Genomic DNA, 17,034 nt, shown 5'->3' with positions numbered 1-17,034 from the left:
TATAGGGAATTACTCACTGAGTCTGGTCCTTTATTTTATTATTTATTTTTTCGTTAGCACAAGTTTCTTGTGTTTACCTTGAATAGGGATGGCTCAGGTGATCCTGAAACATCCCATAGTTAAGCTGCTACAGGCCTAGACTGCTGGGGGGCCTCATCTGTCACACCTTTCCTCACTTTACTCTCTTTATGTATATGTGATATTATTGTGGTCATTAACTCGTGTTTCCCTGTTCCAACAGATATCCTTTGAATGGTGTTACAGTGCCGCCGCCGCCGCGGCCCTCCCCCCCCCCCCCCCCCCTTTTCTGTCTTCTCAAACCCCAGCTGGTGGAGGCGGATGGCCACCCTTCCTGAGTCTGGTTCTGCCAGAGGTTTCTTCCTGTTAAAAGGGAGTCGTTTCTCTCCACAGTCGCCTCAGGCACGCTCAGGCCGGGAGATTGGACCGAAAAACAAAAAGTTTTCAGTGCAATCTGTTGGTTTTCTTAGCTAGGAAATTCTTTTTGAATTGGCTCTATATGAACGAATTGGATTATTTTATGAATTATGATTATTATTAATGAATTGAATTCCAATTGGCTTGAATTGGACTTACTATCTAAGTGCCTTGAGATGACATTTGTTGTATTTGGCGCTATATAAATAAAAATGAATTGAATTGAATTACTGTGATGTATTCTGACTTGGAGCTGCAGTTTAATGTTTAAAGTTTCTGTGCTGACAAATAAAGTTGATTCAAAATGACATGAAGCTCAGCTGTAGGTGACGGTGACCTCCAGCAGGTGGCAGCAAACACAGCGCTGCACACCCGGCTGGTGGCTGTTAAATACGGGCTGCGCGGGTCCCGCTGACACTACTTCAGCTGTAACCGTCACTGAGAGCCACCTGCGGACTCACATCTGTATCTGACCCGAACACAGCCCGAACCAGCCCGAACCCGGCCCGAACCAGCCCGAACCCGGCCCGAACCGGCCCGAACCGGCCCGAACCGGCCCGAACCAGCCCGAACCGGCCCGAACCAGCCCGAACTTATTCCACAGCCTCCAAAAACGTAATTTCACCGTGTGCACTCATGTGCGCGCGCCTTGAGCAGCACTGAGGCTGCGTGCACAGAGCCAGGAGGACACGCACGGAGGAACACGCACGGAGCGCAACAGAAACGGGAGAAACAGCCTTCATCCTCCTCCTCATCCTCAGGACCGTTGGAGGGGAATCCCGGCGTCACACCGGGGGGGCGTGGCCACCACCTCTCCGATCTCTCTGGTGTCTTTATCTGCGCTCTGATAGGCTATTGATTACTGATTGGCAGCGGCTCCTGTGCGTGCGTCACGGCGTGACGTCAGTGGCTGTGACCAATCATGTCAGGATGACCGGAACTGACCGTGAAAACCAGTTTAAACCAGTTTTTCTGACGGGAAACTTTGACTTCGGATCAGTTTGAGGAGCCTGACCTCACATCCGAGCAGCTGAGCCCGGCCGTGAGTCAGCTGGTGAAACAGCTGTTGCCCTGGTGACATCATCAGCTGTGAGGAGTGATGCCCGGTCCTGGGCTGTGACGTCAGCTCGTGGCCCGCAGGGGGCGATGGCCGCCGCGTACAGCAGCCGCGATGTTGTGGAGGACTTCCTGCGCCACCGAGGCGTGGTCTGGCGTTCCCCGCTGACCCGTCAGCGCAGGCGGATCACCGCCGCATCACCGTCACCATGGAGACCAGTGACCACGAGGATGTCCAGCGCTGACGTCCCTGTGGACAGCTGGCAGAGGGCGCCGCCCCGCCTACAGGCGGCGCTGCGGAGCGCCGGCGCGGAGCTGGAGCGCCGGCTTGACCCCGACCTTTGTGCCCTGGTGTCCGCGCAGCCGCAGTGGGGCGCCGGCGGTGGCGAGGAGCGGCGGCGCCGCCTGGCGGCCATCAGGGACGAACTGTTCAGGGACGGCGTGAACTGGGGACGCATCGTGGCCATGATGGCGCTGGGCGGAGCTCTGAGCGCCCAGGTGGCCCGGACAGGCGAGACGGGTCAGCTGGACGACATCCTGGACTGGATGGAGGACAGTCTGGAGTCCCCGAGGGTCCGAGGATGGATGGAAGACAACGGAGGATGGGTAGGAGCTTCCTTTGTCTCCTCGTGGTGCTTCCTCCTCTCCTTTGTCTCCTCGTGGTGCTTCCTCCTCTCCTTTGTCTCCTCGTGGTGTTTCCTCCTCTCCTTTGTCTCCTCGTGGTGTTTCCTCCTCTCCTTTGTCTCCTCGTGGTGTTTCCTCCTCTCCTTTGTCTCCTCGTGGTGCTTCCTCCTCTCCTTTGTCTCCTCGTGGTGTTTCCTCCTCTCCTTTGTCTCCTCGTGGTAACCCTTCCCTTCATTTCCTTATCTTCTTCCCTCATTTCTTGTCTTCTTCCATCATTTCCTTGTCTTCTTCCCTCATTTCTTGTCTTCTTCCATCATTTCTTTGTCTTCTTCCCTCATTTCCTTGTCTTCTTCCATCATTTCCTTGTCTTCTTCCCTCATTTCCTTGTCTTCTTCCCTCATTTCCTTGTCTTCTTCCCTCATTTCTTGTCTTCTTCCATCATTTCTTTGTCTTCTTCCCTCATTTCCTTGTCTTCTTCCATCATTTCCTTGTCTTCTTCCCTCATTTCCTTGTCTTCTTCCCTCATTTCCTTGTCTTCTTCCCTCATTTCTTGTCTTCTTCCATCATTTCTTTGTCTTCTTCCCTCATTTCCTTGTCTTCTTCCATCATTTCCTTGTCTTCTTCCCTCATTTCCTTGTCTTCTTCCCTCATTTCCTTGTCTTCTTCCCTCATTTCTTGTCTTCTTCCATCATTTCTTTGTCTTCTTCCCTCATTTCCTTGTCTTCTTCCATCATTTCCTTGTCTTCTTCCCTCATTTCCTTGTCTTCTTCCCTCATTTCCTTGTCTTCTTCCCTCATTTCTTGTCTTCTTCCATCATTTCTTTGTCTTCTTCCCTCATTTCCTTGTCTTCTTCCCTCATTCCCTTGTCTTCTTCCATCATTTCCTTGTCTTCTTCCCTCATTTCCTTGTCTTCTTCCCTCATTTCCTTGTCTTCTTCCATCATTTCTTTGTCTTCTTCCCTCATTTCCTTGTCTTCTTCCATCATTTCTTTGTCTTCTTCCCTCATTTCCTTGTCTTCTTCCATCATTTCCTTGTCTTGTTCCATCATTCCCTTGTCTTCTTCCCTCATTTCCTTGTCTTCTTCCCTCATTTCCTTGTCTTCTTCCATCATTTCTTTGTCTTCTTCCCTCATTTCCTTGTCTTCTTCCCTCATTTCCTTGTCTTCTTCCATCATTCCCTTGTCTTCTTCCCTCATTTCCTTGTCTTCTTCCCTCATTTCCTTGTCTTCTTCCATCATTTCCTTGTCTTCTTCCCTCATTTCCTTGTCTTCTTCCATCATTTCCTTGTCTTCTTCCCTCATTTCCTTGTCTTCTTCCCTCATTTCTTTGTCTTCTTCCATCGTTTCTTGTCTTCTTCCATCATTTCCTTGTCTTCTTCCCTCATTTCCTTGTCTTCTTCCCTCATTTCTTTGTCTTCTTCCCTCATTTCTTTGTCTTCTTCCATCATTTCTTTGTCTTCTTCCCTCATTTCCTTGTCTTCTTCCCTCATTTCTTGTCTTCTTCCATCATTTCTTTGTCTTCTTCCCTCATTTCCTTGTCTTCTTCCCTCATTTCTTTGTCTTCTTCCATCATTTCTTTGTCTTCTTCCCTCATTTCTTTGTCTTCTTCCATCATTTCTTTGTCTTCTTCCCTCATTCCCTTGTCTTCTTCCATCATTTTTTTGTCTTCTTCCCTCATTTCTTTGTCTTCTTCCCTCATTTCCTTGTCTTCTTCCCTCATTTCCTTGTCTTCTTCCATCATTTCTTGTCTTCTTCCCTCATTTCCTTGTCTTCTTCCCTCATTTCCTTGTCTTCTTCCCTCATTTCCTTGTCTTCTTCCCTCATTCCCTTGTCTTCTTCCATCATTTCTTTGTCTTCTTCCATCATTTCTTTGTCTTCTTCCATCATTTCCTTGTCTTCTTCCCTCATTCCCTTGTCTTCTTCCATCATTTCTTTGTCTTCTTCTATCATTTCTTTGTCTTCTTCCATCATTTCCTTGTCTTCTTCCCTCATTTCCTTGTCTTCTTCCCTCATTTCCTTGTCTTCTTCCCTCATTTCCTTGTCTTCTTCCCTCATTTCTTTGTCTTCTTCCATCATTTCTTTGTCTTCTTCCCTCATTTCCTTGTCTTCTTCCATCATTTTTTTGTCTTCTTCCCTCATTTCTTTGTCTTCTTCCCTCATTTCCTTGTCTTCTTCCATCATTTCTTGTCTTCTTCCATCATTTCTTTGTCTTCTTCTATCATTTCTTTGTCTTCTTCCATCATTTCCTTGTCTTCTTCCCTCATTTCCTTGTCTTCTTCCCTCATTTCCTTGTCTTCTTCCCTCATTTCCTTGTCTTCTTCCCTCATTTCCTTGTCTTCTTCCATCATTTCTTGTCTTCTTCCATCATTTCTTGTCTTCTTCCATCATTTCTTGTCTTCTTCCCTCATTTCTTGTCTTCTTCCCTCATTTCTTGTCTTCTTCCATCATTTCTTGTCTTCTTCCCTCATTTCTTTGTCTTCTTCCATCGTTTCTTGTCTTCTTCCCTCATTCCCTCATTCCCTTGTCTTCTTCCATCATTTCCTTGTCTTCTTCCCTCATTCCCTTGTCTTCTTCCATCATTTCTTGTCTTCTTCCCTCATTTCTTTGTCTTCTTCCATCATTTCTTGTCTTCTTCCCTCATTTCCTTGTCTTCTTCCCTCATTTCCTTGTCTTCTTCCCTCATTTCTTGTCTTCTTCCCTCATTTCCTTGTCTTCTTCCCTCATTCCCTTGTCTTCTTCCCTCATTTCTTGTCTTCTTCCCTCATTTCTTGTCTTCTTCCATCATTTCCTTGTCTTCTTCCATCATTTCTTGTCTTCTTCCCTCATTTCTTTGTCTTCTTCCATCGTTTCTTGTCTTCTTCCCTCATTCCCTCATTCCCTTGTCTTCTTCCCTCATTTCTTGTCTTCTTCCCTCATTTCTTTGTCTTCTTCCCTCATTTCCTTGTCTTCTTCCATCATTTCCTTGTCTTCTTCCCTCATTTCTTTGTCTTCTTCCATCGTTTCTTGTCTTCTTCCCTCATTTCCTTGTCTTCTTCCCTCATTCCCTCATTCCCTTGTCTTCTTCCCTCATTTCTTGTCTTCTTCCCTCATTTCTTGTCTTCTTCCCTCATTTCTTTGTCTTCTTCCATCGTTTCTTGTCTTCTTCCCTCATTTCCTTGTCTTCTTCCCTCATTTCTTTGTCTTCTTCCCTCATTTCTTTGTCTTCTTCCCTCATTTCTTTGTCTTCTTCCCTCATTTCCTTGTCTTCTTCCCTCATTTCCTTGTCTTCTTCCATCATTTCCTTGTCTTCTTCCCTCATTTCTTGTCTTCTTCCCTCATTTCTTGTCTTCTTCCATCATTTCCTTGTCTTCTTCCCTCATTTCTTTGTCTTCTTCCATCGTTTCTTGTCTTCTTCCCTCATTCCCTTGTCTTCTTCCCTCATTTCCTTGTCTTCTTCCATCGTTTCTTGTCTTCTTCCATCATTTCCTTGTCTTCTTCCATCATTTCTTTGTCTTCTTCCCTCATTTCTTTGTCTTCTTCCATCGTTTCTTGTCTTCTTCCCTCATTTCTTGTCTTCTTCCCTCATTTCTTGTCTTCTTCCATCATTTCTTGTCTTCTTCCCTCATTTCCTTGTCTTCTTCCATCATTTCTTGTCTTCTTCCCTCATTTCTTGTCTTCTTCCATCATTTCCTTGTCTTCTTCCCTCATTTCTTGTCTTCTTCCCTCATTTCTTGTCTTCTTCCATCATTTCCTTGTCTTCTTCCCTCATTTCTTTGTCTTCTTCCATCATTTCTTTGTCTTCTTCCCTCATTTCTTTGTCTTCCTCCCTCATTTCTTTGTCTTCTTCCCTCATTTCTTGTCTTCTTCCCTCATTTCCTTGTCTCCTTCCTTCATTTCCTTGTCTTCTTCCCTCATTCCCTTGTCTTCTTCCATCATTTCTTTGTCTTCTTCCATCGTTTCTTGTCTTCTTCCTTATTTTTTTTGTCTTCTTCCCTCATTTCTTGTCTTCTTCCTTCATTTCCTTGTCTTCTTCCCTCATTTCCTTGTCTTCTTTCATCGTTTCTTGTCTTCTTCCATCATTTCTTTGTCTTCTTCCCTCATTTCTTGTCTTGTTCCTTCATTTCCTTGTCTTGTTCCTTCATTTCCTTGTCTTCTTCTTTCATTTCCTTGTCTTCTTCTTTCATTCCCTTGTCTTCTTCCATCATTTCCTTGTCTTCTTCCCTCATTTCTTGTCTTCTTCCATCATTTCCTTGTCTTCTTCCATCATTTCTTTGTCTTCTTCCTTCATTTCCTTGTCTTCTTCCATCATTTCCTTGTCTTCTTCCCTCATTTCCTTGTCTTCTTCCATCATTTCCTTGTCTCCTTCCTTCATTTCCTTGTCTTCTTCCCTCATTTCTTGTCTTCTTCCATCATTTCCTTGTCTTCTTCCCTCATTTCCTTGTCTTCTTCCCTCATTTCTTGTCTTCTTCCCTCATTTCCTTGTCTTCTTCCCTCATTTCCTTGTCTTCTTCTTTCATTTCCTTGTCTTCTTCTTTCATTCCCTTGTCTTCTTCCATTGTTTCTTGTCTTCTTCCCTCATTTCCTTGTCTTCTTCCCTCATTTCTTGTCTTCTTCCCTCATTTCTTGTCTTCTTCCCTCATTTCTTGTCTTCTTCCATCATTCCCTTGTCTTCTTCCATCGTTTCTTGTCTTCTTCCATCATTTCCTTGTCTTCTTCCATCATTTCTTTGTCTTCTTCCTTCATTTCCTTGTCTTCTTCCATCATTTCTTGTCTTCTTCCATCATTTCCTTGTCTTGTTCCTTCATTCCCTTGTCTTCTTCCATCATTTCCTTGTCTTCTTCCCTCATTTCTTGTCTTCTTCCCTCATTTCCTTGTCTTCTTCCATCATTTCCTTGTCTTCTTCCATCATTTCCTTGTCTCCTTCCTTCATTTCCTTGTCTTCTTCCCTCATTTCTTGTCTTCTTCCATCATTTCCTTGTCTTCTTCCCTCATTTCCTTGTCTTCTTCCCTCATTTCCTTGTCTTCTTCCCTCATTTCCTTGTCTTCTTCCATCATTTCCTTGTCTTCTTCCCTCATTTCCTTGTCTTCTTCCCTCATTCCCTTGTCTTCTTCCATCATTTCTTGTCTTCTTCCCTCATTTCCTTGTCTTCTTCCTTCATTCCCTTGTCTTCTTCCCTCATTCCCTTGTCTTCTTCCATCATTTCTTGTCTTCTTCCCTCATTTCTTTGTCTTCTTCCATCATTTCCTTGTCTTCTTCCTTAATTTCTTTGTCTTCTTCCATCATTTCTTTGTCTTCTTCCTTCATTTCCTTGTCTTCTTCCTTCATTTCTTGCCTTCTTCCATCATTTCCTTGTCTTCTTCCATCATTTCTTTGTCTTCTTCCTTCATTTCCTTATCTTCTTCCCTCATTTCCTTGTCTTCTTCCCTCATTCCCTTGTCTTCTTTCCTCATTCCCTTGTCTTCTTCCATCATTTCTTGTCTTCTTCTTTCATTCCCTTGTCTTCTTTCCTCATTCCCTTGTCTTCTTCCATCATTTCCTTGTCTTCTTCCCTCATTTCTTGTCTTCTTCCCTCATTTCCTTGTCTCCTTCCTTCATTCCCTTGTCTTCTTCCCTCATTTCTTGTCTTCTTCTCTCATTTCCTTGTCTCCTTCCTTCATTTCCTTGTCTTATTCCTTCATTTCCTTGTCTTCTTCCATCATTTCCTTGTCTTCTTCCATCATTCCCTTGTCTTCTTCCCTCATTTCCTTGTCTTCTTCTTTCATTCCCTTGTCTTCTTCCATCATTCCCTTGTCTACTTCCATCATTTCCTTGTCTTCTTCCCTCATTTCTTGTCTTCTTCTTTCATTCCCTTGTCTTCTTCTTTCATTCCCTTGTCTTCTTCCCTCATTTCCTTGTCTTCTTCCATCATTTCCTTGTCTTCTTCCCTCATTCCCTTGTCTTCTTTCCTCATTCCCTTGTCTTCTTCCATCATTTCTTGTCTTCTTCTTTCATTCCCTTGTCTTCTTTCCTCATTCCCTTGTCTTCTTCCATCATTTCTTGTCTTCTTCCATCATTTCCTTGTCTTCTTCCCTCATTCCCTTGTCTTCTTTCCTCATTCCCTTGTCTTCTTCCATCATTTCCTTGTCTTCTTCCATCATTTCCTTGTCTTCTTCCCTCATTTCTTGTCTCCTTCCTTCATTTCCTTGTCTTCTTCCCTCATTTCCTTGTCTTCTTCCATCGTTTCTTGTCTTCTTCCATCATTTCCTTGTCTTCTTCCATCATTTCTTTGTCTTCTTCCCTCATTTCTTTGTCTTCTTCCATCGTTTCTTGTCTTCTTCCCTCATTTCTTGTCTTCTTCCCTCATTTCTTGTCTTCTTCCATCATTTCTTGTCTTCTTCCATCATTTCCTTGTCTTCTTCCATCATTTCTTGTCTTCTTCCCTCATTTCTTGTCTTCTTCCATCATTTCCTTGTCTTCTTCCCTCATTTCTTGTCTTCTTCCCTCATTTCTTGTCTTCTTCCATCATTTCCTTGTCTTCTTCCCTCATTTCTTTGTCTTCTTCCCTCATTTCTTTGTCTTCTTCCCTCATTTCTTTGTCTTCCTCCCTCATTTCTTTGTCTTCTTCCCTCATTTCTTGTCTTCTTCCCTCATTTCCTTGTCTCCTTCCTTCATTTCCTTGTCTTCTTCCCTCATTCCCTTGTCTTCTTCCATCATTTCTTTGTCTTCTTCCATCGTTTCTTGTCTTCTTCCTTATTTTTTTTGTCTTCTTCCCTCATTTCTTGTCTTCTTCCTTCATTTCCTTGTCTTCTTCCCTCATTTCCTTGTCTTCTTTCATCGTTTCTTGTCTTCTTCCATCATTTCTTTGTCTTCTTCCCTCATTTCTTGTCTTGTTCCTTCATTTCCTTGTCTTGTTCCTTCATTTCCTTGTCTTCTTCTTTCATTTCCTTGTCTTCTTCTTTCATTCCCTTGTCTTCTTCCATCATTTCCTTGTCTTCTTCCCTCATTTCTTGTCTTCTTCCATCATTTCCTTGTCTTCTTCCATCATTTCTTTGTCTTCTTCCTTCATTTCCTTGTCTTCTTCCATCATTTCCTTGTCTTCTTCCCTCATTTCCTTGTCTTCTTCCATCATTTCCTTGTCTCCTTCCTTCATTTCCTTGTCTTCTTCCCTCATTTCTTGTCTTCTTCCATCATTTCCTTGTCTTCTTCCCTCATTTCCTTGTCTTCTTCCCTCATTTCTTGTCTTCTTCCTTCATTTCCTTGTCTTCTTCCCTCATTTCCTTGTCTTCTTCTTTCATTTCCTTGTCTTCTTCTTTCATTCCCTTGTCTTCTTCCATTGTTTCTTGTCTTCTTCCCTCATTTCCTTGTCTTCTTCCCTCATTTCTTGTCTTCTTCCCTCATTTCTTGTCTTCTTCCCTCATTTCTTGTCTTCTTCCATCATTCCCTTGTCTTCTTCCATCGTTTCTTGTCTTCTTCCATCATTTCCTTGTCTTCTTCCATCATTTCTTTGTCTTCTTCCTTCATTTCCTTGTCTTCTTCCATCATTTCTTGTCTTCTTCCATCATTTCCTTGTCTTGTTCCTTCATTCCCTTGTCTTCTTCCATCATTTCCTTGTCTTCTTCCCTCATTTCTTGTCTTCTTCCCTCATTTCCTTGTCTTCTTCCATCATTTCCTTGTCTTCTTCCATCATTTCCTTGTCTCCTTCCTTCATTTCCTTGTCTTCTTCCCTCATTTCTTGTCTTCTTCCATCATTTCCTTGTCTTCTTCCCTCATTTCCTTGTCTTCTTCCCTCATTTCCTTGTCTTCTTCCCTCATTTCCTTGTCTTCTTCCATCATTTCCTTGTCTTCTTCCCTCATTTCCTTGTCTTCTTCCCTCATTCCCTTGTCTTCTTCCATCATTTCTTGTCTTCTTCCCTCATTTCCTTGTCTTCTTCCTTCATTCCCTTGTCTTCTTCCATCATTTCCTTGTCTTCTTCCCTCATTTCTTGTCTTCTTCCCTCATTTCCTTGTCTTCTTCCATCATTTCCTTGTCTTCTTCCCTCATTCCCTTGTCTTCTTCCATCATTTCTTGTCTTCTTCCCTCATTTCCTTGTCTTCTTCCATCATTTCCTTGTCTTCTTCCATCATTTCCTTGTCTTCTTCCATCATTTCCTTGTCTTCTTCCCTCATTTCCTTGTCTTCTTCCCTCATTCCCTTGTCTTCTTCCATCATTTCTTGTCTTCTTCCCTCATTTCTTTGTCTTCTTCCATCATTTCCTTGTCTTCTTCCTTAATTTCTTTGTCTTCTTCCATCATTTCTTTGTCTTCTTCCCTCATTTCTTGTCTTCTTCCCTCATTTCCTTGTCTTCTTCCATCATTTCCTTGTCTTCTTCCCTCATTCCCTTGTCTTCTTCCATCATTTCTTGTCTTCTTCCCTCATTTCCTTGTCTTCTTCCATCATTTCCTTGTCTTCTTCCATCATTTCCTTGTCTTCTTCCATCATTTCCTTGTCTTCTTCCCTCATTTCCTTGTCTTCTTCCCTCATTCCCTTGTCTTCTTCCATCATTTCTTGTCTTCTTCCCTCATTTCTTTGTCTTCTTCCATCATTTCCTTGTCTTCTTCCTTAATTTCTTTGTCTTCTTCCATCATTTCTTTGTCTTCTTCCATCATTCCCTTGTCTTCTTCCTTCATTTCTTGCCTTCTTCCATCATTTCCTTGTCTTCTTCCATCATTTCTTTGTCTTCTTCCTTCATTTCCTTATCTTCTTCCCTCATTTCCTTGTCTTCTTCCCTCATTCCCTTGTCTTCTTTCCTCATTCCCTTGTCTTCTTCCATCATTTCTTGTCTTCTTCTTTCATTCCCTTGTCTTCTTTCCTCATTCCCTTGTCTTCTTCCATCATTTCCTTGTCTTCTTCCCTCATTTCTTGTCTTCTTCCCTCATTTCCTTGTCTCCTTCCTTCATTTCCTTGTCTTCTTCCCTCATTTCTTGTCTTCTTCTCTCATTTCCTTGTCTCCTTCCTTCATTTCCTTGTCTTATTCCTTCATTTCCTTGTCTTCTTCCATCATTTCCTTGTCTTCTTCCATCATTCCCTTGTCTTCTTCCCTCATTTCCTTGTCTTCTTCTTTCATTCCCTTGTCTTCTTCCATCATTCCCTTGTCTACTTCCATCATTTCCTTGTCTTCGTCCCTCATTTCTTGTCTTCTTCTTTCATTCCCTTGTCTTCTTCTTTCATTCCCTTGTCTTCTTCCCTCATTTCCTTGTCTTCTTCCATCATTTCCTTGTCTTCTTCCTTCATTTCCTTTTCTTCTTCCTTCATTTCCTTGTCTTCTTCCCTCATTTCCTTGTCTCCTTCCTTCATTTCCTTGTCTTCTTCCCTCATTTCCTTGTCTTCTTCCCTCATATTCCCCATGTTTCCTATAACTCTAAATGTTTCCTTGTTTCCTTGTTACCTTCCTGATTCCTTTGTTGTCCTCCTTCTTCCTCCTCTCCTCTCCTTCTCTCCTCGTTTCCTTCCCCATTATCCCTCCTTTCTATGGTTTCCAGGTCTTACTGGAGTTTTCCAGGTCAGCCCTTAAAGGTTTTCCAGGACACGGTTTAAGAATTTAAGTGAACCATCTGAATATTGGGATAAATGGTCAGAAACAGTCAGTTTTATCTCAGTTTTATGTCATTGTGAGGACACTTGTCCTGGTCCAGGATTCTCATTGTTAAGGTCCTCACAAAGACAGATAAAGCGCGCACACACACACACACACACACACACATACGCTGTGGTGATTAACCATCTTTAGCTCTTTAACATAAAATAATTCTTTAACATAAAATAATTCCATCTCCCCTTTAAACATGTGGAGTCCACCATTTGGGCCCCACAGGGATGGTGAGCTCCCTGTTTTTGGACCTCATGGATACAGAAAAACACACTCTCTCACACACACACTCAGCCTGCAGTTCATTGGTTGATTCGAAGCTTCCCCGCAGACAGAGAGAAAAGTATTTTAGTTTGAATGCAAATGAGATGCAAAGTGCAGAAAATCCCTAAAACTCTGCAGCCTCCGTGTGTGTGTGTGTGTTCTTGTTTTTGTACCTAATGGGGATCATTGGCAGAACAACAACTTTCGGGGACTTCCTGTAAACAGATGAGACTGGTTTTATACTCATTTTAAACTGGTTTTATGTTGGGTTCAGGCTGTTTTTTTTTACTTTAAATCCATGTTTAGAACTGGTTAAAGATTTGATTTTTAACCAGTGATTTATTTTTTAATGTACTTTATTTATTTGTTTATTTAGTCATTTATCATTATTATTAGTTTGTAGTAGTATTTTTTAATTTTGAGCTACTTGACTAATTTGAATTTCCCCCCATTGGGGGATGAATAAATTATTTTTCTATTCTAATGTATTCGATTCTAAAGGCACTATACACACATTTTTAAACAAATGTTTCAAAAGAAATCACCAAATATCCACAGGAACAAAAAAAACTAGCCATTTTTTCCTCAAAAACTTTGTTGTGAACGTAGCTGTAACAGTAGCTGCTGAGTGTAAGTGTGTGCACATGCAACAGCCTGTTCAAGCTTTATTCATAAAGCACCTAAAAACAACAAACGTCCCTTCAGGGCACTTCACAGACTGTTGGAAAGCCCAGATCTTTGTGATTCAGTTGATGCAAAACATTCCCTGATACGAACAAAACCAAAAACAGCTGAACCTGGTGACCCGCTGAGTATTGTCATCCTGAGAGAGGGCGGCTCCTCCCACCCGGCTGTCAGATGATGTGGAAAACAAACGCATCCAAACACAATCTGCTCAGGTTCTGCTGACATGTGGTTTTCTTTAATTGTAAATATCTGAAGTGACAGATCTGATATAATTGATCAGAAGTGATGAAGTGGTTTGTTACTTGTCCAGTAGAACCTTCTGCGTTATGGTCGGTGACATTTCCTCTCCTGTGGAGTCCCTCAGGGATCCATTCTTGGCCCGATCCTCTTCTCATTGTACATGATATCAGTTGGGTCGATTATAGCCAAGCACAACCTTTCTTACACCGTTATGCAGACGATTTACACATTTATCTACCATTGAAGCCAAATAGTAACAGTGCACAATATTCTTTGCTGATATTAATCAGTGGTTGGCCCAAACTTTTCTTCATTTAAATGATGACAAAACTGAAATGTGTTTCGGGACACTGTGACGGCTGGCTTTGGCCCCTCGTCTTCAAAGCTTAGTTCAACCGTCAGAAATTTGGGAGTGACCTTTGACCTTTGACCTGAGGTTGGACAAACAAATGAACAGTCAGACCGGAGAGATTTCAGCTCTCTCAGTATTTTGGCTATGCTAGCCATGTTAGCATCTTTTAGCATCATCTTTTTAGTCGTTTTAGTGCCTGTTTTGCATCTGTGAGAAAGAATTTCACACTGTTTCCCAGTTGGAGCCTTTGACATGCAGATCTCGTGTCTTTTTTAAGCTACGCCGCTATGCTAGCCATGTTAGCATCTGTTAGCATCGTCTTTTTAGTCGTTTTAGTGCCCGTTTTGCATCTGTGAGAAAGAAATTCACACTATTTAACAGTTGAAGCCTTTGACATGCAGATCCCGTGTCTTTTTAAGCTACGCCGCTATGCTAGCCATGTTGGAGCTTGGTCACATGACTAAATGCATCAAACAGTTGATTAAACTCTTCAAACGTTGTTTATAATAAAGAAAAGTTTGTGTCCCTGCGTCATGATTTTATAGTTTTAGTTACTGAGAATAAAATCTGGTGAAAAAAAACGAATATTTAAACATTTTGACTCATTGGAAATGAAAGATTTTCCACCTGGGCGTCTCGGGTCTGTTCGCAACGCTAACCCATGAGCTATGAAGACATAGTCACATGAGGCTGTTGCTGTGCTCTGATTGGCCGGCAGCATCTGCAGCAGCTGCTGTCAGAAAGTTTGACCGAAAACCAAAAAGTGTTTGGTTGAGCTCAGCAGAGAGGGGCCCCTGAACGCAGAACGGCTTTTACTTTCTGTTCATACCCCGTCCTGCTGCTGTGGTTTCCTTCAGCTCGAGCTGCTGCCTGATAACATGATTACGTGTCTGTGGTATTACCCAGAAATATCTTTCCAGGTAATCTGCGCGGTTGAGTTTCCGCCTCGGGCTAACAGCCTGTTTCTGTAGAAGTGGGTTCAGCCTGTTTCTGTAGAAGTGGGTTCAGCCTGAACAACACGTTCACATCACGACTTCAACTGGAAACTCAGAGTTGAGCCGAAGTTTGTTTGAGTTTGAGGTTTCTGAGTCTGACGCCTTCAGGGCAGAGCAAAGCATGTGTGTGCACATGTGCATGTGTGTGCATGTGTGAACGCATGTGTGTGTGTGTGTGTGTGTGTGCATGTGTGTTGTCAGCTCTCAGAACAGGCAGCGGTGAGCTGAGCTGCTTTCTCAGAATTCTGTATCAAAATTTTCCATCAAGGTTTTCAGTCTCTGAGGCACTTTGTCTTCAGTTTAATGGTTGTTTCGGTCCATGAAACAGTCTGACCGACGTTCTGTCCTCAGAGTGCTCAGGGTTCTGAACCATGAACCCGGTTCTGAACCCTGAACCCTGTTCTGAACCCTGAAACCGGTTCTGAACCCTGAAACCGGCTCTGAACCCTGAAACCGGCTCTGAACCCTGAAACGGGCTCTGAACCCTGAAACTGGTTCTGAACCCTGAAACCGGTTCTGAACCCTGAACCCTGTTCTGAACCCTGAAACCGGTTCTGAACCCTGAACCCTGTTCTGAACCCTGAAACCGGTTCTGAACCCTGAAACGGGCTCTGAACCCTGAAACTGGTTCTGAACCCTGAAACCGGTTCTGAACCCTGAACCCTGTTCTGAACCCTGAAACCGGTTCTGAACCCTGAAACCGGCTCTGAACCCTGAAACGGGCTCTGAACCCTGAAACCGGCTCTGAACCCTGAAACTGGTTCTGAACCCTGAAACCGTTGTGCAGACACACTAACATGCAGGGAGGAAACCCAACACTCCTCTAAACACTCGACTGGTCTCGGTCATGTGACCAAACACACAGATTGTAGGTGAACTCGGTTAAACGCATCACATGAAGGTTGGCTCCATCAGAACCTGCTGAATGTCTGACGGGTCTGGGGTTCTGCTGCCACCAAGTGGACAAATAAAGGTGTTGTCATAAAAATTAAAAAAAAAAAATACTTCATACTGTATATAGCTAATGTTTATTTTATTTTATTTTATTCTATTTGCTTGTTTCTACTTGAATTGTTTACATATATTTTACTGTATGCTGCTGCAAGACAACAATTTCCCAAATTGGGATGAATAAAGTACTTATCTATCTATCTATCTATCTATCTATCTATCTATCTATCTATCTATCTATCTATCTATCTATCTATCTATCTATCTATCTATCTATCTATCTATGACAAAATCAGAACGAGTGCTGAAAAATTGGAGCTCTGAGGAACTCCAACAGTAATTAGTGATGACCAGCACGTTGGACTGGGTTTGGTTTGGGAAACCAGGGAAAATGATTCACTTAGTTTCCTGTCGCTCTCGTTTCCAGGATGCCTTTGTGGAGTTGTATGAGTCCAGGCCTCCGGTCGGGTTCTGGTCCCTGAGGACGGTGTTTGGACTGGTCGTACTGGGAGCAGCTGGGGTCACACTGGGAGTCCTCTTCGCCCAGAGATAAAAACCTGCTGGTCGGGACCGGTCCAACCTGAACCCAGATCCGTCCAGCAGATCCTGGACCTGGTTCTGTGGGACCGACTGCAGCGGAATGAACCAAAGACACGACAGACCAGAACAGGAAACCATCAGTGGAGATTTAACCGATCCATAGTCGAACTGTTCGGAGGCGTCTGACTCATTCTGAACTGTTGGAACATTTAAAGTTTTTAAAGACTTTCACAGGTTTTAGACATTAAGCATTAAACTGAAGCTGAAAAATAAAAGTCTGATTACTTTCTGAAAAAAATTAAACAAGGGCTGCAGGGTGGTGAGGTTCTAATCCCAGCGGGTTCTAATCCCAACGGGCTCTAATCCCAGCTGGTTCTAATCCCAGCGGGTTCTAATCCCAGCGGGTTCTAATCCCAACGGGCTCTAATCCCAGCTGGTTCTAATCCCAGCTGGTTCTAATCCCAGCGGGTTCTAATCCCAGCGGGTTCTAATCCCAGCTGGTTCTAATCCCAGCTGGTTCTAATCCCAGATGGTTCTAATCCCAGCTGGTTCTAATCCCAGATGGTTCTAATCCCAGATGGTTCTAATCCCAGATGGTTCTAATCCCAGCGGGTTCTAATCCCAGCAGGTTCTAATCCCAACGGGCTCTAATCCCAGCTGGTTCTAATCCCAGCGGGTTATAATCCCAGCTGGTTCTAATCCCAGCTGGTTCTAATCCCAGCTGGTTCTAATCCCAGATGGTTCTAATCCCAGCTGGTTTTAATCCCAGCGGGTTCTAATCCCAGCAGGTTCTAATCCCAACGGGCTCTAATCCCAGCTGGTTCTAATCCCAGCGGGTTATAATCCCATATGGTTCTAATCCCAGATGGTTCTAATCCCAGAGGGTTCTAATCCCAGCTGGTTCTAATCCCAGATGGTTCTAATCCCAGCTGGTTCTAATCCCAGCGGGTTATAATCCCATATGGTTCTAATCCCAGCTGGTTCTAATCCCAGATGGTTCTAATCCCAGCTGGTTCTAATCCCAGATGGTTCTAATCCCAGCTGGTTCTAATCCCAGCAGGTTCTAATCCCAGCTGGTTCTAATCCCAGATGATTCTAATCCCAGCTGGTTCTAATCCCATATGGTTCTAATCCCAGATGGTTCTAATCCCAGAGGGTTCTAATCCCAACAGGTTCTAATCCCGGATGGTTCTAATCCCAGCGGGTTCTAATCCCAGTTTGTTGTAATATCTAATCCTTGTACATGGGGCGCCTGCTTAACCCACTACGCCACGGAACCAAAACATCCTGGTTCTGAATCTATCCTGG

At 43.2% G+C, this 17,034-nt stretch overlaps 1 protein-coding gene across 1 annotated transcript; it reads left to right on the top strand.

The window, feature by feature from the left end:
* The first annotated feature begins 848 nt into the window (after window positions 1-848).
* Window positions 849-16,078, top strand: LOC142370207 (apoptosis regulator Bcl-2-like). The gene is made up of 2 exons (XM_075452686.1): window positions 849-2,097; window positions 15,614-16,078. The coding sequence occupies exons 1-2, from the start codon at window positions 1,582-1,584 to the stop codon at window positions 15,737-15,739; spliced, it is 642 nt and encodes a 213-aa protein (XP_075308801.1). The 5' UTR covers window positions 849-1,581; the 3' UTR covers window positions 15,740-16,078.
* The last annotated feature ends 956 nt before the right edge of the window (window positions 16,079-17,034 follow it).

The sequence above is a fragment of the Odontesthes bonariensis genome, chromosome 20 (assembly GCF_027942865.1).
Source record: "Odontesthes bonariensis isolate fOdoBon6 chromosome 20, fOdoBon6.hap1, whole genome shotgun sequence".
NCBI lineage: Eukaryota > Metazoa > Chordata > Actinopteri > Atheriniformes > Atherinopsidae > Odontesthes > Odontesthes bonariensis.
Note: the sequence above shows the minus strand (reverse complement) of the source record. Positions and strands in the feature narration are given on the sequence as shown.

Coding starts and splice junctions, on each gene's coding strand:
- LOC142370207 (XM_075452686.1), top strand. CDS start 1,582: ATGGCCGCCGCGTACAGCAGCCGCGATGTTGTGGAGGACTTCCTGCGC. Junction 2,098..15,613: donor TGGAAGACAACGGAGGATGG/GTAGGAGCTTCC, acceptor TCTCGTTTCCAG/GATGCCTTTGTGGAGTTGTA.